A 25361-nucleotide genomic window follows, 5' to 3' on the forward strand; every position below is an offset into this window, starting at 1 on the left:
CCAATGTATGGGGAGGGCGGACTGTATTTTCAAATCTAGCCTATCCTAGAAGTGCAGATGGCATGGACCTCATGTTACATCTTGAAGATCATGCTTATTTCCTTTTGAAAAATCACATTAAACTTTTCCATAAATGTTGACTACTTTTTAGTTTCCTGTTCTTGGTTATTTGTCTCTTGATTTCCATTTTTTGTTGCTCTGTTTGTTTGTTTTTAAATTAAAGACTGGTATAGAAATGTATCCCTACTGTGATCAAAAAAGACACATAATTCTTACTTCAGAGTACATAAATCTTGAATGAATGTATTGAAGGTCAAATGCCATTTTTTATCTTTGATTATAAAAAAACCCTTTTGAATAATCTATTTCACAGCAAATCTTATGAAAAATGGTTTAAATGTACCATTTCTGCCTTGAAATATGCAAATGATCAACCTTTTTTCTTGTGTTCTCTCCCTTTTGATAGTCAACCTTATCTTCTTAAGTGACTGTCACCAAATTGGTTGGGTTCACTATTATCTGTTTTAATTTTGTCTGTTTTTCTATAGAAAATTATTTCATTTTTACCAAGGCTTCAGTAATTATCACAATTTTTCTGTGTTTGTGTTAATTTATAGTTATCAAGTATTTATTGCAAAATCTTGAAAGAGAAATATTACAAGCTGAGAAATCTTTGCTCCAAGCAGCTGCTTCATTTCCAATGTATGGTAGAGTACATTGTATAACAGGAGCTTTGCATCATTTATCATTAACGTAAGTTTACTAAATGTGTTTCTTGCCATTCTATAAGCAGGCAGCTGTAATTTTGCAAAGTTTAGATTGTGACACAGACCTGGTTCCCCATCCCTTTCTCTTTCAGCTGAGGGACTGAGGATTCTTTGGTGTGTGCCTAGCTAATGTGTATCAGTTTGGAGGCTCTCTCATTACCTTATGGTTGCTTGAGCTCCCAACCTGTGAACAGTAGTATGTTCCAAACAGGCAGATTTAGCATCTTAGACTTAGACACACTTAAGTATTGGACTTGGATGTTTTAACATGGGAGAATGAGCAGGCATCTTAATAATATTTTAGGCCTTTAGGGAAAAATACATATTTATACACACTCCTTTTGGGAAGGAAATAGACTTCTTGTTTGTCCAATCAGAGATTAATCTAACTAGTCCCTATTAATGCCAATAATATTTTTTCCCTCTAATGGGAAGTAAGATTTATATGAGGCTGCTAAAAAGACCAATCACCTGAGAGTATGACTAACAACCATTTCTGTCTACCTGCTGGCAGATTATTGCATCAGATTACATCAACCAGCTGGTTGCATTAGCCAGTTAACACTATCATACCCATGCAGTATTTCTTTTTGGGTTTTGTTATATTCTTGTCACTAGTTTAATATTTCCATGTTGGAATATTTTTTCCTTATCTGCTTAGGTGGCTTCATGCCCAGAACTGGTTAGTAGGCCTGCATTCTTAACATTTTGCTTCCTAACATAATTTAAACTGCAGGTCTTATCTTTTTCAAACAGTGTACCCAAATTAGTGTGCAGCCTGTAACGCACCCAACAGTGAGAGAGTTTTAGAGAACAGATTGTCTGTCATAATGACCTGCATTTTGATCCAGTAACCTCCCTGCTGCATGGCAGCCCCAATATTGGTGAAGCCAGCAACCTAAAGCAGTAATGAGAGGGGAAGACAGGAATAGGTGTCTGAATGGTTCAGATTTTTTTAAAAAAATTCTGGGCCTAGTGCAAATAGGGGTGGTACTTAGACTGCACTTGTCAACATTGACAACTACTACAGTGTATCAGCTTCATGTACTACATCAAAACAGCTGGTTCAGTAAAGATTGACTACACTTCTCTCTCTGCATATATGGACTTAACATTCAGGGTTTTGATTATTCGCAAATGTTAAGCCTGCTGGTGCATACTCCTCCTCCCTCTCAGGCTTTTCTCCATTGGGAAAAAAAGCCCAGTAGGCAGGGAGCAGCCAGGAAGAGTGCACACCTGTGCTTCCCCCCCCCCGCCCTCCCCCCCCTGCCCTCCTGTACCTTTAATTGGCTTCATGAGCTGGTTAAAGACATGAAAGGGTGGGGAAAGAGCAGAGCAGGTGAGCGCCTATTCCTTTCCCTTTCCCTCTTATGCCTTTAACTGGCTCCCAAAGGCAGGGGCAGGTGGGGGAAGAGCTTGGTGAGTTTCCTCTGGCCCCTCTCATGCCTCAGATAGCCATCCCAGGCATCAAAGGGGAGGTAGGTGGAGCTTGCCTTATTCATGGATTTTCCACATTCACAGGGATCTTGTTTCCCTTAACCCGGCAAATGTGGAGGGATGACTATGTCATTAATTTGGGGTACTGTAAAGTGCAGTTTTCTTGAACCATTTCTGACATTCTGCTTATCTCATAACATAGTGAAATGCCACTGTTTTCCCTGTGGAAAGCAGCTACCCTTACTATGTATGAAGGTTAATCATTGTTGCTGTATAGGGGGTTGTCCCATATTTAATCTTCTTGGTGTGACTGGTCACAGCAAACTGAAAGTGGTGTACCTATGAGATCTCTCATCATTAGTGAGAATTGTGACATGTTGTTAGGAAGGAAATAAAGTGAAATACCATACTGCAATAAAATTATTAATCTGTACATTTTGAACTGAGGTATAAATTATTTTATATATCCATAGGAAGAAAAAGGTTTTGGTTATACTCCGCTTAATGTGTATGTTGCTTTTTTAAAAAACAGAAGCCATGTGCTGGTTTTTAATGAATTCCCTGACTTGTCTTCTTACAGTAATATGACACAAATTTCTGAATGGAAGGAGTTGGTGGAAAAGCTTATTGGGATATCCTATAAGCTTTCAGCTGTAGTTTCTCCAGTTGTTCAGAGTTCGTCACCAGAAGGCCTAATTCCAATGGATATTGACTTGGGTAAAACATGAACATGTCTAAAAATCTGGAATGTCTTGCTGTTATAACTTAAACTTCCCTTAAGACACATTTTATGGAACCTGTTTTTCTCTCATTGCCACTTTCCTTCATCACCTAGTTGTTCACCCTCTGGCCTCTCCTCCAGTTTAGCTGATGCAGTTGAGCTGGTCAAGCACTTGTCTTAGAATTGTATTTGAAATTAAAGAGATGTAAACGCAATAGTGATGTTCAGCTCTTATTTTGACAGTGTTACTTTTTAAGTCAACTTTCTGTTTGCTGATTTAGACGCTACAGAGCGCTTGCAATCGATTCTGCTTGAGATACAACCATGTGATTCAAATGATTATTTCATGGAATCAAAATTGATGAAAGAACATTGCAGCCTAGAATGTGGTGATGAGACAACTGCTAACATGAACAGTGAAATAATAGGTAATTTTAATGTGAGACCTATGTGTAAGTGGACGTGGTGGTTGTGCTGATAGAGAAAAGACCATTTCACAACTTTTATCCATAAAAGACAATGGTTATTTTGTGAGGCTTTACTTCTATTTGGTTTTAGTAAACTCATTTAGATACCAAGTGTGTTTTGTGCTACTTTCTATTAGCCACATGCCAGTGTCTTTCCAGTTAGTTTGGGCTCAATATCACAGTTATTAAGGGTTATATGTAATTATAGCAGTGCCTGTGTCTGATGTGTAGAAGTAATCGAATTTGAAAACGGAATAAAACACAGTATCTTACTTGCATCATCTTTATTTTATGGACCAGCACAATTTTAGTCTTGTTTCAGGAAAAGTGCTGTTTGTGTAAAGACCACTAGGTGGGGGTAGCTGAATTTCTCAAACTTATAAAAGGCATTTATTAGAACCAGCACTTCAAAACATGAGGTATTTTTAATTGAGTATCTTTCTTCTCTTTAATCCTATGTTTCCATGTTCATATATTTAGTTTTTTTTAAAAAAAAGAAATGGATATTTTTAGCTAAATAGGGATTACTTCATTCTTTTGAGAGCTAAAACACTTTTAAACCTTTTTATTGAATATATTTTGGGCCAGCAGACCTCTCTTAGTCCTCCTGTTCCAAACTCTCCTTGATGGAGTCTGGTTCTACATTTTAATTTTTGGCACATTTTTGCTGATAATGCAGTAATCTTCACATATGCTTTAAAAAGACTCAAAGGAAACAACACACCCTCTGGGCTTATTCACACTATACAGTTTATTCCACTTTAATTGCCAGAGTTCTATCCTGTGGAATCCTGGGATCTGTAGTTTGGGAGGCACTATAGCACCCAGGTTGAGAATTCTAAGTGCTCTTCCCTAAACTGAAAATTCCAGGATTCCCCAGGTTGGAACATTGGACTTATAATTCTTTTAGTGTGAAAGGGCCGCCAGCAAAAAAAGAGAGAGTTGGTTTTCTCAGTACCTAAATCTTTATGGGGTTAGGTTTACACAGAAATTGGGGTTGCAAAGGGATAGAGCTCAGTCATCTTTCCACACTGTTTTGTTATCCTGGTACCCTATGGTTAATTTACCATGGAAAAATAAATGTTTTGTCCAACACTGCTTTTCAGTCTCTCTTCTTGCATATGCAGAATGGTGTTGAAGGGAAACCCAATTCTCTTCAAAATCACCACAAAATCACTTTTGTCCTGTAAACTCAAAGGGTGTTTGCTTGATTGCAAGGAACACACAGGTAATTGCTGCAGTCAAATTGGCAGCCTAATCATCAGTGAAGCTGCAGAAAGAAGTCAAATGTACAAAGATGCAGATGCATGTACTCTGCTGCTACCAGCTAAAAGGATATTCTGTGGCCAGAAACTGGAGAGATTCTAACTCCATAGCTTCTTGCTATAGACATAGGTGGATGTGTGGTTTAAGGTTTGCCTGTTGGTTCTTTCAGAGTAGTGACAGTACTTGTGTTGGGGAGTCTCATATGGAGCTTGGAATGTAGACATCTACTAGTTCAGTTGTGGTATATATCAGGGTGGACAACCTTCTTGGCCCTGAAATCCACATTTAGTGCTAGATGGTAGGACTCCACTGTAGAACACTAAATGTATGTTGGATTGCGCACGTTAATGCACGTTTGCTTTTCTTTGCCTGTTGAAATCAGGAAATGGAATTACTGAGTAAGAAACACCCCATGACCTGTCCCCTTACTTACAGGACAGGATGGAAATGGTGATCTTTTTCCTTTCTTTCCACTGATAGTGGTCAGTGCAGCAACGAAGAACAGCACATGGGCTAGACAAATATAGTTGGCCCTCCACATTTGTGGCTTTGACTTTTGCGGATTTGATTATTTGCAGTTTTGATCAATATGTTATCTCTAGGATTCTCTAGGTCTTCCAGCACAACTCTGCTGGAAATTGGAGTTGTCCTGGAGAGCCTAGAGGTTCCTAGAGAAAACACTTCTCTAAGAATCTGTAGGTCTTTCAGCATGATTCAGTGATCAACATCTGGCAGATGTTGACCAATGAATTGCACTGGGGGATCTGGAGATTCCTAGAGAGGTCTCCTCGCAGGTAAAAAGAATAGTTTTTTTTATTTGTGGTTTTTCCACATTCACTCGGATCCTTCACCCCTAATCCCAGGGAATGTGGAGGGACCACTGTATGTAGTATGTTCAGCTACACTGATGGCCAGAGATTTTAGACTGGAGTCTTTTCCAGCCCTCCTTTGAAATGCTGGCTTGTTTTTATTTGGAACTTTCCATTAATATATATTCATCTGCTTGGAGGAAGTCAGTTTTCTCTTGTCCCATAAAGAGAGAACCTGTTGTCCTGTAGAGAAACTTGTCTTGTGTTTCTGCAATAGTTGTTTTATGCTTTTTTAAATGCAATAATACTGCTTTCTTTTGAATATATGAAGCAGTCTGTGTTGAGCTTTTGGTTTACATAGCCTAGTATTGGCTCTTTAGATTTGCAGCAGTTTTAAGGAGAGTCATAAAACTACAACTCCTTTCTGCCGCTGGCCATCTGCTTGTTTCCCAGGCTTGAATTTAACATAATTGATATACAGTGTGTCCTCCCCTTATGCTGGGATCCGTTCTGGATCTTTCTGTGTTAGGGGAAATCAGCGTATGCTGAAGCCCCATAGGAAGTAATGGGGCTTGTGCCCACAGTGCACAATGGCATGACAGCGCGGCGGCACACACCCCATTAGTTCTTCTGGGGCGCGTGATGAGCTCTTCTGGTGTGGCTTTCAGCATTTGCTGAAAGTTGCGTATGGCGCGCCCGTGTAAAACATGGGCGCACTGTGCCCTTTTCATAGTCAACATACTATACAGTGTTAAATCACCACATCACTGTGCCCTCATATCTTCATCCCCTAATATCATCTTGTCAACATGACGGAACCATGCATATGGATTCTGACACTGCCTACCAAGAGGATGTGGACCAGGTACTTTCTCTAATGGGCAAGTTAACTAGAGGTGCAGAGGATTGGACCTGATAGCTCATGTATCCAGTCCTGTGCTTTATATATATGAAGGAAATATGCAGTTTAGCTACCCTGACAGTGAATTTAATTTCATCTCCAAAATTTTCTTTTTGTGAAGGGAATTTTTATTTAAAAAATGCATGGTCTTAAAAGGACACATTAAATGTTGCTCTGTCGTGTTACTGATATGTATTGTGTTTTTTTTAAAGGTGATGAACAGCAGACATGTGATGTAACAGCTCAGATGGTGCTAGTATGTTGCTGGCGAAGTATGAAGGAAATATCACTACTTCTAGGGAAATTGTGTCAACTTCTGCCCTTAGAAGCATATCCTGGTCCGGATGCACTGATAACGGTAGAGCAGGTAGGATTTGTTTTGGGGCGGGAGGAGTCTGTGCCTTGAAATCTTCTATACTTGGAAGAACATTGAAAGTACAGTGGAGCCTAATCTTACCGTGGGGGATCTGTTCCAGACCCCCCGGCATAAACAAAAAAAAACCCACGTATGCTTGTGCCCCTTTCCACATAATGGGGTGCGGCGGTGCACACGTCATTCATTTCATTGCCGTGTGGCTTCAGCGTAAACTGAAATCTGCGAATAGTGCACCTGCGTATGATGCCGGCACACTTAACTGGAAGAATTATTGTGGACCTTGGTCTATTATAGCTTTCTTTGTAGTCAGTTCTGATAATGCTGATTTTTTTATAGCCAGAAGCAGAAAAGTGTTGATTAGATACTTATAGCAGCTGTGCTTACTTTAAATTTGGAATTCTTTTAGTTGGCTCCTTGGATTTTTTTGACAGGTAAAATTTTCAGGGACAATTCAAGACTATTTATGCTATGTAGCAGGTAGCTGAATTAAGCAGTAAAGCACCACTGCAAATTGTGAATTTCCATTCATGTACATTTTAATTAATATTAAAAGTACAAAATAGGATAATCTCAGAAGATTTTTTTTAAAAGAGCTTTTTATGTTTAATCTACAGTTGGTATTCAGGTCATGCACACTTGGGGAGTCTTCCATTTAATGGAGAGTAGCTATATGTATATTCATTACACTTTTAGAATTCACTTACTGACTTTTGTTTCAGTTCCATTTACAAGTTTTTCATTTGGCAGACAGCAAGGTGAGATCTGATGAAATTGCCATTTTAGTGAGGCTTTTATGGGCTATAATTTTGGACAGCAAACACATTGATTGATTGAAGATATCATGTTCCCCAAAGGCTGGATGACAGAATTATGTTCATTCAGGACTGCTTTCTTTTTTAAAAGCCCTCCCTTTTTAAAACCCACGAAGGCTAGTACACCATCTGGGACTGTTCAAAAGAATGGACTGCAGTGTTTACAAGAAATTAGCTTACCACAAGTATTTCATTTGGAAATGTTATGGATTTATTAGATTTCTGTTTTTAATTGATGACCTTTTCCCTTTCCCATATGGTTTCAACCAAACCAGTTTCCAGCCTAGGAGACTGACATACACAGCATGTCTCCCCCTGCCCCCCCAAAATCTGTCTGTCTTTTTTTTTTATGAGTATGGATTTAAAGAAAGCTCAGAAATAAAATCCTGCTTCTACAAAAGTATTGTAACATTTTAGATGGGAACACTGCTTTCAACATGTACTGATAATCAACGAATGCTTTCTTGTGTGTAGAGCCATGCTAATATTTTTATTTGCATATTGTCTGAAGCAGATGTTTTCATCTGGCTGACAGCTGTGCTTGTAGTCTTGCAAAGCACTGGGAGTGCAAAGAAGTGACCAGCAATATAACTCCACCATTAAGTTCCTTGTTCTCTTCCAAGTCAAACAGGAATTGGTTTCGTAGAGTTATGCACATTTTCTGATGCCAATGCCACGAGCTTCACATGAAAACATAGCTATAAATATTGGCTGTTTGGTTAGCAGCAATTTTTTAGAAATCTCTCACTTAGCACTCCTTTATTAACTATTTTTGCTACTATAACCTTATTTATCACACTCTGATGAGTTTACTACTTCAAGAGAACAAATTCCAGCCATTACAAATAAACAGATGGTTGGTAATTATTTTCCTTTGACTGCATATTTGTTACCTGAAGGTGCCCAGTAAGTTAACATGTATGTTAAGTCCCATTGGAAATCTGGAAGGCTGTGCTTCAAAAGTTCAATCAGGCAAGAAAATGGTCTATGCAAACCTTTTCCTGGTGAGGGCTGTTAGCAAGGCTTGCTTTTATGGCTCTGGCCAAGTTCCTTTTCATATATAGGAAAGTGTGTGTGTGTGTGTGTGTGTGTGTGTGTGTGTGTTTTAAAGAATTTGATGGGTTGCATGAAATGGTGAGTCTAAGATAAAGATTAAGAATTATGATTTAGAATTAAAGATTACAGTCCATGGATTTTAAATTATCCAGAAGATTACAGTTTGGGCACCTTGGATCTGGGTATTGGTGTTTGATTCACTATATATAGCATAATACGTATATCCTGGAGCATTGTTTTTTCTACCTTTCCTAAACATTTACTGCCTTTTCTGTCCACTTTCGTGGTTTGAAACATGTCTAGGAGTCTTATGCTCTGTAATGTATCCAAACCCAAGGTTTCCCATGGCATGTTTTATCAGTTTCATTGGTCATTTGTTTTATCAGCCTCATTATAAGCTCTGTTGATATGTGGCTCTGCACATATAACATCCGTGTACTGTATGAAGAGGTACATGTCTGCCCTCCAGGTGTGAAATAGCCTGAAATGTGTGCTAGCTACCCTCCTCAAATTTGTTTTTTAAAAATCACTTTTGCAGTGTTTGCAAGCAAGCTGTTCTTAGCCACAAATAAGCCTATGCATTCAGTTTTCTTGCACGAGTAAATTTGGGAGCAGAGCTTCATGTATGTCAATGGGATTCATATAAACATTTGCGCTGGTCATTTTAAGGTCTTGGAGCATTAACAAAACATTCTGTTGCAACATGATATCCCATTACACTAGCACAGTGCTAAAATCTGGATATTAACAGTTATATCTTAAAGACAAATATTCATTCATTCATTCATTCATTCATTCATTCATTGTTATGGTGGTGATTATTTCATTAATAAACTAGCCTTTTTCCTGTGGCAGCCCAAGACAGTGCACAAAATAATTGAATACACCATTATATCTAATACTTAATCTAATAATAAAACATTTAACTCACAATATTTCCTTTAAAAATTCAAGATGATACCAATTTTAAAGCAGTATTATGAAAAGTAGTAGCCTGTGAACAAGAACTAAACCAGATAATTAGAAACTCCTGAGGAAGTATCTATTCCTAGGTTTTACTCCTTCAAATTCCAGAAAGCTGTTCTATATGAAATACTCCATGTGAATACAAGAATTAGCACATTGGGGAAGACAGTTCTAGAACTTTCTCTTTTACATGCTAGCTTGTTATACGTAGACATGTTCTGTTTGTTTTGTTATGGTGAAACATTAAAAAAAAACGATCCTTTGCTGTAATCTGAAGTAGTACAGTCCAGACACTCAAGTCTTCCACACTGCAGAAATAAAGCACTTTGATACCATTTTAACTGCCATGGCTTCATCCTGTGGAATCCTGGGATTTGTAGTTCGATTAGTTATTCATCTGCCAAAGAGGACTAATGCCTCACCCAACTACAACCCCCAAGATTCTGTAGGATAGAGTTGTGGCAATTAAAGTGGTGTCAAAGTGCTTTATTTCTGTAGTGTGGATACACCCACAGAGGTCACATGAGGCATCTCCTCATCTTACTTCTTGTTTCTTTCAACTCATCCTAAAATCTGATAAGAATAAGAGCAACTTTTTTCCTTCTTTTTCTTGCAGGATATTTCTTTTTCTATTATGATTAATTTTACTATTCATTTGCATTTTAAACATATTTATCAACTTTTGAATAAATTTCAGACCACATTTTTTCCTAGGTGAAAGATATTGGGGAATATTTCAAGCATCATCTTTTAAAGTCCCGGCACAGAGGAGCATTTGAGCTGTCTTATGCTGGTTTTGTTAAGCTCACCGAAGTACTTTCAAGGTAAATTTCACAAACAGTTGTTAACTATTTTGTTATTTTATCTTTTCTTTACATGCATGTGGAATGTTATTTTAATTTTCATCATATGTTTTGGACATCTACCAGCATCTCTCATCTCCCAACTTCAGCATAAGTTATGTGATTAATAGTTTCACCCAAGTTGTGCCCCTTTGTTTGAGACAGTTCATTGTGAGATGACATGGGAAATGATCTTTCCTGTTGTGGTATCACAGTTTTGGAATACCCACCCTTGGAGGCCTGATTGGAACCAAGTCAATTTATTGCTTTTTATTAAAGGTTTATCCAATTTGCACATGTGCTATAGTCAGCATTATTTTAACTGGTTTTAAATGGTTTTAAATTGCCTGGATTTAAGTGATAGATTATTTAATATATTTTTAGTCTTCTAAAATGGCTTCTGTTTTTCTGAATTTATTTTATTGTACAATGACCTGAGATCCTCAGATACAGAGCAAGTTAGAAATATTTAAATAAATAAATAAACTCAAAACAGCTTACAAAAATGCACAGGTCTTTTAGTGATTGCTTGCACGGTTGGTAGAAATCTTCTGTTTTTTTTTTTTAAAGTGGCCCTGCCTCGTTTCATGTGGCTTGGCCCATTTGACTTAAGCGAAAAAGGATACTCAGATTAACATACTGAACTCATTCCCAATGTAGGCTTCTCTGTCACTCAACCTCTATCACACACAGTCACACAAACCAGTTCCTTTATTTCTTATTGGGCTTGCTTCAAATAGTGGTGCGCTAATGGAAGAAACAACAATGGCTGACAGGAGTGTTTAGCATCTTTTGCCCAGAACATTGCCCTTCCTTAACAGATGACTTGATGACAGAGCCAGGCTACATCACTGTACCAGACCGTAGCTGTTTGAAAGAAGTATAATTTCTTTTCTGCATACTGTTCAGAACTGGATCTATAGCTGTATCCATGTAAGATATTTTCAGTGTTCACGTTGGAGCCAAATCAAGACAAAATCCATGGGTACTTGGCAAAAACTTGCCCATTTTGTGGGAACAGCCTGTAGACATATCCTATATTCCACCCTGAACACACCTAATCATGTTGAATTTCAGAAGCTAAACAAGATTAGGCTTTATTAGTGCAGCACTTTGATAGGAGGCCCAGAAGGGAATTACCAGAGATCTCCAGGCAGAGCTAGGAATGGATCCTGCTTGCAACCGTGCAAGGGCATGGCAGCCATTGAGAGTTGAAGATACCAAGCTATATGGTCCAAGGGTCTAAATCAGTATAAGGCAGCTTTCTGTGTTCCCGTGCAGTGGTACAGAGAATATACTAAGTGATGCTCCTTTGTGTGTCTCTGGAGAATGGTTTGTTCAATTAAAAAAAGTTTGAAAACCTGCCATTTTACTATACTTGACCAATGGTTAAGTTAATTCTAAAGATAGAAACTCTTAACACTGAGATTTGCAGGAAGAGTAGAATAGATTTTCTTTCCTCAAGATTCTGAAAACAGACAGTATGTTCACATCCTCCAGAAAAGCCCTCCAGTTTCGCTTTGAAATTCTTGCTGGTGGTTTTTGATGTATGCATTTTATAATTTATAAAGGAGTATAAAGATGATTTACACCAATTATGATACATAGCATTTTCTATTTCATTTTAATTGGTACTCCCACCTAAGAACTATACAAACTAAAATTCATTTGGATATAGTCTATGTAGCCAGGCTTGAGCTTGAAGCAACTGTTGGAAGGGAGCTAGGATGTGAGCCAGGTGCTCAGAGCTGAGGAAATAAGCCAGGAGTCTGAGCCAAAAAACACAGGAACATACTAAGACCTGGAAAACAGTTGTTGTTGCTCAGGCAAAGCCCAAACAGGAAGTCTTTCCCCTCTAGAAGGACACAGTGGCAAACAGTGGATGGGCACGGACAGTCCAGATCCTGAGAATTCATCAAGCCCTCAATTGAGCATGTTGCAATCTATAGTTCAAGTGGCTCCCAGTTTTCTCAGTTTTGGTCCTGGCAGCTTCTTACCTATGCATTAATGAACTCTTAGGCATCTGATGTTGTCATAATAGGGAGGTTAGCTTTAGGGGAGCAGTCTTTTGAATTGTTTCTACATTGCATCTGGAAACTCAGATCTGAATTCTGTTGGCTAGAATAGACCTACTAATTCAGTGGGCTTTGCTTGTATGTATACAGCAATTGATTCAGTGGTTCTCCTCTACCTTGGAATGAACCAATAGGATTCAGGTTGGGATTCACTGTTTTTAATCACACATACTATAAATCATCCTTCTGCAACTTGGTTTTCTCCTTTGGGGCTGGAAAACTTGTCATCTCCTTCCTTTGGCCATTCTGGATGGGATTGATTACAACTATCAATCCCATCCAGAATGGGCAAAGGAAGGGGATCTACAACATCTGGAGGGCCTCAGGCTGGAAAAGTCTATCATAGATGTATATTTTCTATACTGTTACATAATACAGAGAACTGGCTCCTTACAGTATCTAAGACTGACAATTGGGAAGTCCATTTTCACATGGCAATTCCACTATGAATTGACTACCCACCAAATCTGTTAACTCTGCTTTAGCTCTCTCTGACCCTGACAGTATAAGAGCTGCCTTATGGAGCTATGGAAAGCATTGATCTAAAATAGCATAATAAAGATGATGATGGCGAAGAAGACGACAATATTAATATTGGTAAAAGAGAAGTAATCTACCATAGAGGCAGTTCAGACAATACTATTTTTCTGATATGACATTTGTAGTACTTATGGTGCTATTGACAATAATGACCAAGTTTATAAAGCCAGTTTACATGGAAATGTTTTATTTGAAGCTGGATTTCCTTATAAAATGCTATGCTGAGAAACTTGCTAGCATTTTTTTATGTAGCAGATTTGGGACACATCAGATGAAATCCATATATATATATAAGTGGACCTCTGCTTCTACAATGTGACTTTCCTGTCCTGTTCTCCCCTGTACAGCCAATCCATATCCCAGAACTATGCCCTATAGATTCTGAAGGAGCAAAAAGGAGTTGGGGGGGGGTTGCCTTTCCCCTGTTCACTTTATGGCAGCTGCCTTGTTGGTGGGAGACACAAACTGGATACAATCAATATTTATATACTGGTGGCAACCTTTCCCCTGCTGACTTCTGCATTAGTTTGGTCAATACAAGCTGAGTCCATGTTGCAGAAATGAGTGGCCCAGAGTAAAAAAAGAAATGATGGCATTGCAAATGTACTAGAGGTGTACAGTTTTTGGAAATTGTCAAGCTACATGGGGGAAAACATTTTATTTCTGTTAAAGGAGGAAGAACAGAAAATTTGAGGAAAATTGAAATTTGGGCAGAGTTGGAAAAAATGATAGCGTAAACCACAAATTTTGTGATAAAATAAAGTCTGCTCGTTTTATTCTCATACAGTCACAAATTCATGGACTCAGCTTAAGCATATTTGAATATGAAGTCTGTCTCTACATTGAAAATAGTGAACAATCCAGTATTATCAGGACAAGCATTGAAGCCCCCAATTGACACCTGGTCCTGTGATTAAGATGTCCATGTTCACTAGATGTAGAAATGCCGCCCCCCCCCCCCCCATTTTTCCCACAGACCTTCACATTTATAAGACTGGGTACGGAGATTATCATACAGCAATTTGCCCATATGATAAATGCGGGATTTAAAAGTCAAAAATGGATTTTATCGCACTGCCCCATAGACAGGCAGTATGCGACCTGTATGCACTCCATGCAGTAAAATTCTGTGTCTACCCCATGGGCGAATTGCTGTGTGATAATCTCCTATGACCTCCATTCACTATGCAGGGGTTAAATGGTATTGTATCCATTCATTTCTACTTCCTCAACTTGAGTAAGGTTTCATTGCTCCACTTTGTAGCTGGATAAGCAAAGTAGGACCAAGTTAGTGATACTATTAACCTGGAGCAGAGATGTTGAGTGTTTGTTGTTTGGAGAGAATCTGGAGGTCTTTAATGAGAAACCCAATCCATGTATTTGGCTCTTGGGCTGAAAGTTTTCTGCTCCTGTCTGTCAGAATCTCCATTTCAGCAGAAAAAGCAATCTGTAGTGTCAGATAAAAAATTGCAATGAGAGTGAGTCTTTTTACATGAGTGAAGAATAGGATTAGTTGTTAACTTTACTCCACCTATCTACAGATATAGTGCCATTGTACAGCCAGCCCTCCTTATGCACAAATTTTTTATCTGTAGTTTCAAGCATCCACAGTTTGAAAATATTTTTAAAATATATGTATTCCAAAAATCAAACCTTGATTTTGCCATTTTATACAAGGGACACCATCTAACTGTACCACTGTATTTAATGGGACTTGAATATCCACAGATTTTGGTATCCACGGGTAGTCCTGGAACCAAACCCCAGCAGATACCAAGGGCCCACTGTAATTTTGTTAGGGGCTTGTTACAGATCTAACTACAGCAAAACTTAAGCTGAAAGGGAAAAGTCTGTAAATTTATTTTTAGCATACTGTTTATGTTTGTATGGGAGGGAGTAGGTGAAGATTATGTGGAACATTTATTGTATTCATTGAAAATGATCAAAGTAGCTATTATGACTATGGAGGAGAATGTTTTAATTGGCAGGAGGAAAAGTAAATTGGAGAAACCACAAAAACCATTTGCTGAATTGGAACAAGAGTAACTTACACATTGGTTAACTGTATGATGTTTTAACTAGAGGGTTTGCAAATTAAGTATGATAAAACAAGCCATTCACTTAATTTGATACTGGTCTGACTTTTGACATGGGCAAAAATATGCTCAAGTTGTGAATGCCATTGTTGAAAGGTTCCATTTTCCTCTCTAGATTTTATGGCAACTTGTTTCTCATGGAAATAACTTTTCAGCCAGCCCAGAGGGTTGTGCTGTAGCCAAGTTAAAGGGAGTACCCTTCTCTATTTTCAAAATCAATAGTCCTTAATGTTTTTATTACTTCAGGGCAACTAAAGTTTTGCTTGAACAAAAATATGGGAGTTAGTGGACGACTGGGCAAGATTGTATTACGTCTGGCATCATCAAAGCAACACAATGTTACTGTATATGGGATTTGTCAGATTTCATTTCAGTATATTTTTCTCTTTTTGCTTAGCCAGTAGAAGGGAAATACATTTGTTCAAAGATAAGAGCAACTACTCTTCCTTTTAGTTCTATGATGTCTTGAGCAGTTTTCCTTTTTGTGGTGCTTTCTTTGTGAATTCTTGTTGCAGTTTATGTAATGTTTAGGTGGAAAACTGTCTCAAAATGAAAGTATCAAGGTACATAGTGTTTCACTACTTAATGTTATCTGAGGAAACTGTGTTTTTGCGCAACTTTTGCTAAAAAATTGTGGATGATTAGTCATGGACTGCAATCCAAATGTTGTATTCCAGGTAGAAGGGCTAGCAGGTATTTCTGATAAGCATTAGCTTTGATTAAAGAAGGAGAAGATGGGCCCATAGATATTTCATATGTTTTATCAATTATTTTTCTTGTGTGGAAAGTCATAAAATACTTTTGGAATGCTTCATATGCACAAAAAATAGTGGCTGAAATACATTATCATAGTTATGAGTGAATAATCTACAATTATGCATTTGTAACTTATTCATATATATGATCTCTACATTGATTATGAATATGAATTCATAATACATAGTGAATACGTAGGAATCAAAAAAGTGACTCAGCCATTGCGAGTAATAGAAGTCGGTTCTCCTGTCGATCAAGGCACATTAGACTAGTGTTTCCATCCCCTTGTTGTGAGTGATCTCTGGTGCAAGGGGGAATTGCAAGTCTGCTTTTGACCATTGCACCATAGATTGCTTGTGGGAGGGAAGTGGAAATGCCAGTCTGCTGCACCTTGGTTAACAAGAGAGCAGACCCCAGTTGTTTGCAGTGGTTGATCCTTGGCAAGTCAGGTTGAGGGTGGGTAGGCCACGTGACTTTCGTTAGTTAAGTATATTTAATAAAGGGGCATAACAGATGAGCAGCAGGGACAGCTTGAAGCCACCCCTTCCAAAGATGGATTGGGGCCGTGGTGAACACACGCTGTGGTCCCAATCCACCTTGAAGCAAGCTGAAAAAGGACCAGCAAAGATCTGCTCCTTTTTCGGCCAGGGACAAGGCAGCTTTTCCCACCCTGTCATGGCCCCACGGTGGCTTCAAGCTGCTCCGGCAGCATGCAGCTGCCGGAGTGCCTTGAAGCCACCCATATCTGGGCAGGAGACAGCTTCAGGGTGGCATGGGAGCATGTGCCATATAAACGCTGCGCTCCCAAGTGGCCCAGATAGTGGCTTTAAAGGGCCTTCTGTTCCGGCCCAAAATAGGTGAGCTAGACCAGGGGTTGCAACTGCAGTCAGAGCTGGAGTCATTTTTTATTCCTGTACTCATTTGGTAAACTGCAGCAACACAGTTCTTCATGCCTGAGGTGATGCAGTGTCACTTCTAGCCAACATTTTCTCCAGGTTTCAGTCATGTGTTTCTTCATTGGGGAGGTTTGAGGGGCTGGGGGATTAGGGGAGCAAATCGTTGCCTTTTTATGTGCTTTTGGGAGATTTAGGGTGATTTGGGGGCAAAAAATGCCCCAAAAGTGGCCTGATAATTTGGGGGAGGGGGAGATCTGATAGGTTTGAGGGGCTTTTAGAGGGTCTCACAGGCTGCACGCAGGGGCCCCAAGAGAAGCATGGGGCCCGTAGCCTGCACTTTGTCCTCCTTTAATTTAGAATCTCAGCCACTATTAATAAGATTTGCCTTGTATACTAAGTAATACCATTAAGAAAAGTTTCTTGTAGAAAGAGTGGCTTCTAATGAATATGTCAGAAATTATTCTCTGGTTGGACACTAAAATGTAAGAGACTAGAGACTAGTAAACACACACACACACACACACACACAAACACAGAATCTTCTGATGAAAGACAATGCTATTAGCTGCAGTACTCCATTGGATCCTGAACTCTGAATAGCGTACTTTAGCAAACAACTAGAATGAGATGGTTAAAGCAACAACAAAACAGTTAAAACAAAACTTAAAAGATGCATGTTATAACTTCAGTTTCTTCAAATATATGCTTTCACTGACTGCATTTTATTATCACATCTCCACTTACTAAGCAAAAATACAAAAAAAAGAGACTTGTATTGGAATGTGGAGTCCCTTCCCTCTTTGTGATGCACTGAATTTAAACCTCATGGTTTCCAGCTAACACTAAGTTCTCATTTCTTTCAGACTTCAAAACTATTTTGCCTTCACCCTGAAGGATTCCCCATGAGCTAGGATCTTAAACATTGATTTGGAAATGGTTTATGGTCTTGGTTTGTTCTGAATCTGATGAATACAGGTGCATGGTTTGGGCAAATCATGAAACTAGGGCGGGATACAAACTGCCGCTTTGCGGCACTTCCCCGCCGGCGCCATTTGCTCCGCGTGGGAGCTGCAGCAGCCAAACCGTGCGGCTCCCACGCGGAGCAAAAAAGAAGCTCCATTTCGGAGCTTCTTCTTGCGGCGCACTGATGATGTCGCGAAGCGCCGCTGGCGCATTCGCGACATCATAGGCGCCGCGACACGTCTGGACGCTATGCGTCCAGTACGTAAAGATGGCGGCGCCCATGTGGAAGGGGCACCGCCATCTTGTACATATTGTATACGTACTAGGGTTAGGGGGGTGCGGAAGCACCGCCCCTTCCTAACCCTAGTACGTATACAATACGTACTATATGGCGGTGTGTATCCCGCCTAGGATTATTTAAGAGACTTTCTGGTTTACAGTGTGCTGAGGAGAGGAAGAGGCTGCCTGGGATTCTGAAGGCAAAATTATTGTACATATTGCAGATGATTAGACTCTGAAGCTATATGTACCATAATGAAAGAGCTTGATTTCATCTTGTTTTTAGTTTCTTGTTGTGCTACTGTAGTACATCTTATTAAACAGTTTTAAAACAATCTTGGTCTGTCCCAGCTATGCAAAACATTTCACTACTTCTCTAAAGAAATGTACATTTTGAGAAGTATACAACATGGTTAATTGAGCTGGCTAAACTATATTTGAGCAACACCTGGTATCAAAGTAGAACTGAGGTTTTGGTTTTGACCAGAAGTCCTTTGCTTCAGGCTGTTCCTGTAATACTGACAGAAATGTTTAGTTTGAAAGCTGTTTGCTATGCAGTTAGGTTTTATATTCAGTGCCAAATTGTATAACTGCCGAGGAAACATACTTCATGGCAAGAGTACATTTCTCACAGCTTGATAAGGCAAAATTGAATAGTAAATTGCATCCTTGGTTTTCCTTTTATTTTATGCTCTTCTAGGAAATAAGATGCTAGCTTTCCTGAAGTATGAGTCAATAAATAATATCATAAATATAGATTTTTTTCTAAAGGAATTGTGAGAGCCTTTTAATCTCTTGAGTAGTGCTGAGGATCAAACAGTACAGTCCGACTCCCATATTCACAGGGTGATACAGTAACAGACATACCTTGGATAGCAAAAACCATAGGTAATGGCAAACACTATATTTCTGCCAGAGACTGGCCACTAAGTTGCACTGGAGGACCTCCAGATGCCTAGAGAGATCTTTTCTCTCCAGACACAGGTAAGTGAAATTGCAGTTACCAATCTCATGACTATGGGAGTTGGACTGTATATCAGACCTCATAGCTTTCTCCACTCAGAGGTAAGAGTCATCTAACTTCATATATTTTCACTGCGGACTCCTTACCTCTGCTCTTCAGTTTCATCTGCCTCATTCAGAGCAGAGCTAGCTAAAGAGCACCTTCTCTCTCTTTGTCTGTGTGGTATTCTTTTATGCTGTTTTCACCTTCACTGACCAGTTATTTCTTATTTATTGTCAATTCTGTTTTTTCCTCCATGGTATATTAACAAATAAACAAAATATCCTTCTTCCGTTCTTCTTCTTTTCTTGTGTTGCAAGTCCTTGTAGGCAAGATAATGAAAATTCTGTCAGGCCAAAGAAGATGATGTGTGAATATTTTCCCATTAAGGAAAACCATTAAATTCTCCAACTGCTTGCTTAACCTGTTCTGCCTGTGTCTACACTATACTTCGTTCAGGTAGCTAGTGATGTCTCCATTCTGGAGCCAGTTACTGGTGCTCTGTTGCCAATTTATTTCTCACCATAAGTGAGTCTGAAGGAGAAGTATGGCTTCTGAAGAACCTCCAGAGCGACAGTACATTTGTCCATCAGGTTTGATGGAGATGGCTAAAGATCAGCACCATTCACAAATAAAGCAGAAGGACTGTGAAAGGTTTGGTAGCTGAGGAGGTGTGTTAGTTTCATAATCATTCCACTTGCTCTCTCCTTTATGTGGAAAAACGAATAAGCCTAAAACTAAAGAGAAAGCACTTTACAAAACAATGTGTACAGCATTTTGAAGGCCTTGGAATGTGAGAAAATATGTTAGTTTTACAGAGTAATGCACAGCTATTTTAAGTGCCCTAGAGTAGGCCCCAACTCATGGTGGGATGAGTGCACGAGAGATCTCCAAGACCTATCCTCCACTGCTCTCCTTAGCTCCTATAGATTCAAGCCTGTGACCTCCTCGGTTGAATCCAGCCATCTGGGATGTGTGCATGCAGTCTCCCACTCTTTCTTCTACCTTCCCTAGCATTCTTCTGCCATCCCTAGCATTATTGTATTTTCTAGTGAGTCATGCCTTCTCATGATGTGGTCAAAGTATGATAGTCTCAGCTTCATCATCTTGGCACAGCTTGGTTAACTGAAATCAACATTTTCGTTAGGTATAACACAAACTTTTTATTAGCTACTTCTTCATTGTCAGCCCTGCATGTTGTGAATTTTGACTGTCCCTAGTTGCTTGAGAGCATCTTGAAAACTTGAGAACCCTAGATGATACTCATTGTATGTACTCAGTATATGGCTTATTCTTCTATCTGATACGGGATCAGCATGCTTTGATCAAGACAGGCAGTACAAAAATAAAATTGTACCTATGCAAACAGGGAGGAGCCAGATCTTATTTTCTATTCAGGAGACAGTTCAACTCTTGACCTGGACAGAAAAGTTACTCTGGTTCATCTCAGCACAGTATTTATAAGTCCACACTCAATGTGGAGGGAGACATCCTCAGCAGAAATCTCTTTCATCCCAGAGGATGGCGTCTACATTGAGAACTCTTCAACCAAATCCAAATCCGATTTTGCAGCCTAGAGGGAACATACAGATGTTGTTTGTTAACAACAGACTTGCAGTGTTCTCCCAACAAGCCTTGGCATCTCCATGTCTAGAGGGTAATTTCTTCCTGAGTTGCCGGTCTCTGGAATGGCCACATTAACAGAGCAACTTAGACCTGAAAGATGTGCAGTGTGGTGAAGTCTGAAAGAGGTCACCCTACTGGAAATGGATTTTGCTTTGGCCCTCCCATAAGCAGTGTCAGAGAGACAGGGAAGGCCAAGGTCATCAAGTGTGGCAGGACTTTCTAGACCAGGGGTAGGCAACCTTTTTGAGCCGGGGGCCGGGTTGCTGTCCCTCAGACAACTGGGGGGCCGAAGCCGGGGGGGTGGAGCTTCCACCCTCCGGGGGCAGAGCCGCACACGGGGGGTGGAGCTTCCACCCTCTGGGGTGGAGCCGCATGCCAGGGCGGAGCTTCCACTATCCGGGGGCGGAGCCACATGTCAGGGGCGGAGTTTCCACCCTCCGGGGGCGGAGCCGCATAATAATAATAATATTTGCAAGAAGCTACTAGGGCCGGCAATGCCATAACACAGGAAAAATGCATGCACACTGTCTCAACCCAGAAAAGAGCAAGCAAGTCCATGTGGGGGGATTTTGCAAAGAGAATACCAAAGGATAACAATAATAATAATAATAGCAATATTTGCAAGAATGGAAGCAACTAGGCAAGGCCACAAAACAGCAAAAAACGCATGCCACTGTCTCAACCCAGAAAACCACTTTCTTTCTCTCCCTTCCTCCCTCCCTCCCTCCCTCTCACTCCCACCCTCCCACCCTCTCTCTCTCTTCTCCCCTCCCTCCCTCCCTCTCTCTCCTCTCCCTCTCACCTTTTCTCTCTCTCTCTCCTCCCCTCCCTCCCTCTCTCTCCTCTCCCTCTCACCTTTTCTCTCTCTCTCTCCTCACCTCCCTCCCACCCACCCTTTCTCTCTCTCTCCTCCCCTCCCCTCCCTTTCTTTCCTCTGCCTCCCACCCTTTCTCTCTCTCTCTCGCCTCCCCTCCCTCCCTCTCTATCCTCTCCCTCCCACCCTTTCTCTCTCTCTCTCTCCTCCCCTCCCTCCCTCTCTCTTCTCTCCCTCCCACCCTCTCTCTCTCTCCTCCTCCTCCCCTCCCTCCCTCCCTCCCTCTCTCTCTCTCTCTCTGCCTCCTCCTCCTTCCCCCCCGCCCCTCCATTTATAGGAGGGAGGAGGGAGGGCAGAGCCAGGAGGGAGGTGGACGGAGCCAGGAGGGAGGTGGGCGGCGCCCATTTGAAGGCCCGGTGCGGCTCCTGGAGCCCCGATTCAGGGCTCTGGCTGCCGCATCGGGCCTCCCAGAGGCCCGGTGCAGCTCCTGGAGCCCCGATTCAGGGCTCCAGAGGCCGCATCGGGCCTCCCAGGGACCCGGTGCGGCTGCTGGATCCCCGTTTCAGGGCTCCGGCTGCCGCATCGGGCCTCCCAGAGGCCTGGTACAGCTCTTGGAGCCCCGATTCAGGGCTCCGGCTGCCGCATCGGGCCGCCCAGAGGCCCGGTGCGGCTCCTGTAGCCCCGATTCAGGGCTCCAGAGGCCGCATCGGGCCTCCCAGGGACCCAGTGCGGCTGCTGGAGCCCCGTTTCAGGGCTCCGGCTGCCGCATCGGGCCTCCCAGAGGCCTGGTACAGCTCCTGGAGCCCCGATTCAGGGCTCCGGCTGCCGCATCGGGCCGCCCAGAGGCCTGGTACAGCTCCTGGAACCCCGATTCAGGGCTCCGGCTGCCGCATCGGGCCGCCCAGAGGCCCGGTGCGGCTCCTGTAGCCCCGATTCAGGGCTCCAGAGGCCGCATCAGGCCTCCTAATGGGCGCCGCCATTTTTCCCTTTAAAATGGTGGCGAAGTCTCACCGACATTTTGAAGGGCAAAATGGTGGCCGGAGCGGCCGAAATAGGCGGCGATTTCGGCAGCAGGAGGGTCTGGGGGCTGGCAGAAAGGCGCCGCAGGCTGCATCCGGGCCGCGGGCCGGAGGTTGCCGACCCCTGTTCTAGACAACAGGCTTCCATTTTCCAGCCCAATGTGGAAGCCTGGCAGAATATGGGGAGAAGGTGAATATTTCTCTTACTAAAGGGCAAGTATGATGGAAGAGATGGCCTAAATATCCTAAAGGCACTAGATCCTGTCTGATTTTGGGAAGTAAGCAGGCTCTACTCTAGTTAGTATCTGGATGGGAGACTGCCAATGAATACTGGATGCTGTAGGCTATATTTCAGAGGAAGGGACTGTCAAAACCATCTCTGAGTATTCTTTGAAGTTCATGGGTTGCTATACGTTGACATATTATTGGAAGCCATACTCTGTGTGTGTGTGTGTGTGTGTGTGTGTGTGTGTGTGTATATATATATATATATATATATATATATGCGCGTGCACACACACACACATTAGAGAGAAAACTTTGAAAGCAAGAGCAGTAGCTCTTTCAGTAAATCAGCCAAGATTGTGTCTTCCTCTTCTGTAGTGGATGTAGTGGGTTTTGGGATGTCTGTCCCAGAGGGTCAGGGTGCACCCATGACAGGCATTTTGAATCAAAGCGTGTATTTTTATTAGCTGTACTTGGGTAAACATTAAAGACATTCTAAAGTAACATTTCACACTGTCAGAGGTATGGCCACTACTGTAACAATTTCAACCATTGTATCTTTGGATCAGCTTTTATTCAGTGTGATGAAATGGATGAATCAACAAATGCTGCGTTCATAGTGTGATATCACACTGCAAAGTGTGATATCTATGTAATAGGCAGCCATCACAACTTTTACAGTACCTGCTCTAGGTTATGTCCTATACTGTGTGGCTTGATCTTTGCCATTATTTTAAAAAATGGGAATGCAAGTTGCTTCCTCTGAAGTCCATTCTTGAAAGAGACAAAGGATTAATCCTAGGTTAATGGGTGTCTTGGAATTCTGGTTATTTTGCTGATCTTGCATTTCATTCCTTTTCTTTGTTGGGTATCAAGGGTTTTTGTATTTATTCTTTCAGTATTTTTCCACACTGATATCATTGCTTGCTATGTAAAGGTCCAGAAAGTAAGAGGTAAGGAGACCTCAGCAAACATCTCTGAAATCTTGTTACTCCTGTCTCTCTGTGGGCAGTGATAAGGGAAACCAATAGTTTGTAGATAAGTCCTGTACTGTGTGAATTGAACCTCTGCATCTTTCAAGAATGGTCACTACCATTCTATTTCTTTCTCTGGGTCCAGGACATCCTATAACACACAGTTATTCATATTTTACCAACAATTAAGCATACATAAAACCTGTGTTAGTTAACTGTTTTCAAGCAACTTCTGGGATAATTTGAATTAGTACAATAAATCTGTAGCTAGTGGCTAAAGGGCATGGTGTTATCAGTACGCTGATGACACCCAGATCTATCTCTCCATGGCTCTGACTGATACAGTGATTAAGGATGGTATCTCTCCTCTGGGCGCCTGCCTGGGGGCAGTAATGGGCTGGATGAGGAAAAACAAACTCAGACTGAATCCAGAGAAAACAGAGGTACTCATGATAGGTTCCCCTGGCTCGGGCAGGAAAATTTGTCATCCTGTCCTAGATGGGGTTAAACTTCCCCTAAAGGACACAGTTCGTAGTTTGGGTGTTCTCCTGGATTCATCTCTACAATTATCATCTCGAGTAGATGCGATGGCCAGGAGTGCTTGGTACCAGCTTCGGCTGATACGCCAACTACATTCCTGTCTGGACCGAGGGGACCTAGAAAATGTAGTGTATGCACTGGTAACCTCCCGTTTGGATTTCTGCAATGCGCTCTACATGGGGCTACCTTTGTATCAGGTTCGGAAACTTCAATTGATCCAAAATGCTGCAGCCAGACTGATTACGGGGACAGCGAGATCTGCCCACATAACACCTGTTTTAAAATCTCTTCACTGGCTGCCAATTCGTTTCCGGTCCCAGTACAAAGTGTTGGTTATTACCTTTAAAGCCCTAAATGGCTTGGGCCCAGGTTACCTGAGGGAATGCCTCTCTCTGCACAATCCTCCCCGCACACTCAGAACAACAGGTAAATTATTACTCGGTCATCCTAAGGTGAGATTGGCGACTACCCAGCAAAGGGCTTTTACAGCTGTAGCGCCTTCTCTCTGGAATGCTTTACCAGATGAGATCTGCCTTAGTGGAACGGTGGAAGCCTTTAAAAAGGTATTAAAAACCTACCTCTTCCTACAAGCATACCCTCCTAACTCCTTGTAATAAGTCCCCCCCCCCCCGCCCCGATTGTCTATGGTGTATTTATATTGGAATCTTAACAATTGCTGAACTGTATGCTATGTTGTAAATATTTGATTTTACACTGTGAACCATTTTAATATTTCCCAAATTTTTAAATATGTCATTGCTTGTAATCTATTTATCTTACATGTTGTACACCGCTTTGATCCTGGGAAAAGCAGTTAATAAATAAACAATTTATTATTATCATTATATTATAAAGTCCATTGTTGTGGACTTCAGCTTATATAAGGAGAGTTTCCTTTGCCCTCTTCTGTTTGGACTCTTTGCTGTACTTCCCAACACTGAACCAGATGTTGGGTGTATCTCTATAAGGGACTTGGCGGAAGGGGGAAAGAGTAATTTGATCCATCAGTGCTGTCAGTTTTACTGCTGAAAGAACCCTATTGAATACCACCCACTAACAGCACTTTGGGTTTATATATATATGCGCATGCGCATGCAGTCTCTACAGGAGCAATTCCTGAAGGCATAGATCTAAC

The 25361-nt window shown here is 41.2% G+C and overlaps 1 protein-coding gene across 1 annotated transcript in view; it reads left to right on the forward strand.

Annotated features, from left to right (window-relative positions):
* The window catches only part of THADA (THADA armadillo repeat containing), a 203073-nt gene that overhangs the window by 38527 nt on the left and 139185 nt on the right, over nucleotides 1-25361 (forward strand). Inside the window, exons 18-22 of the mRNA XM_089529183.1 lie at nucleotides 618-753; nucleotides 2785-2921; nucleotides 3207-3353; nucleotides 6581-6735; nucleotides 10293-10402. Of these exons, the coding sequence (XP_089385309.1) occupies nucleotides 618-753; nucleotides 2785-2921; nucleotides 3207-3353; nucleotides 6581-6735; nucleotides 10293-10402 (685 nt within the window). The remainder of the gene's footprint in view (nucleotides 1-617; nucleotides 754-2784; nucleotides 2922-3206; nucleotides 3354-6580; nucleotides 6736-10292; nucleotides 10403-25361) is intronic.

Source organism: Sceloporus occidentalis, unplaced genomic scaffold, assembly GCF_023333645.1.
Source record: "Sceloporus occidentalis isolate IW3139 unplaced genomic scaffold, rSceOcc1.0.p SCAF_6, whole genome shotgun sequence".
In the NCBI taxonomy this organism is placed as follows: domain Eukaryota; kingdom Metazoa; phylum Chordata; class Lepidosauria; order Squamata; family Phrynosomatidae; genus Sceloporus; species Sceloporus occidentalis.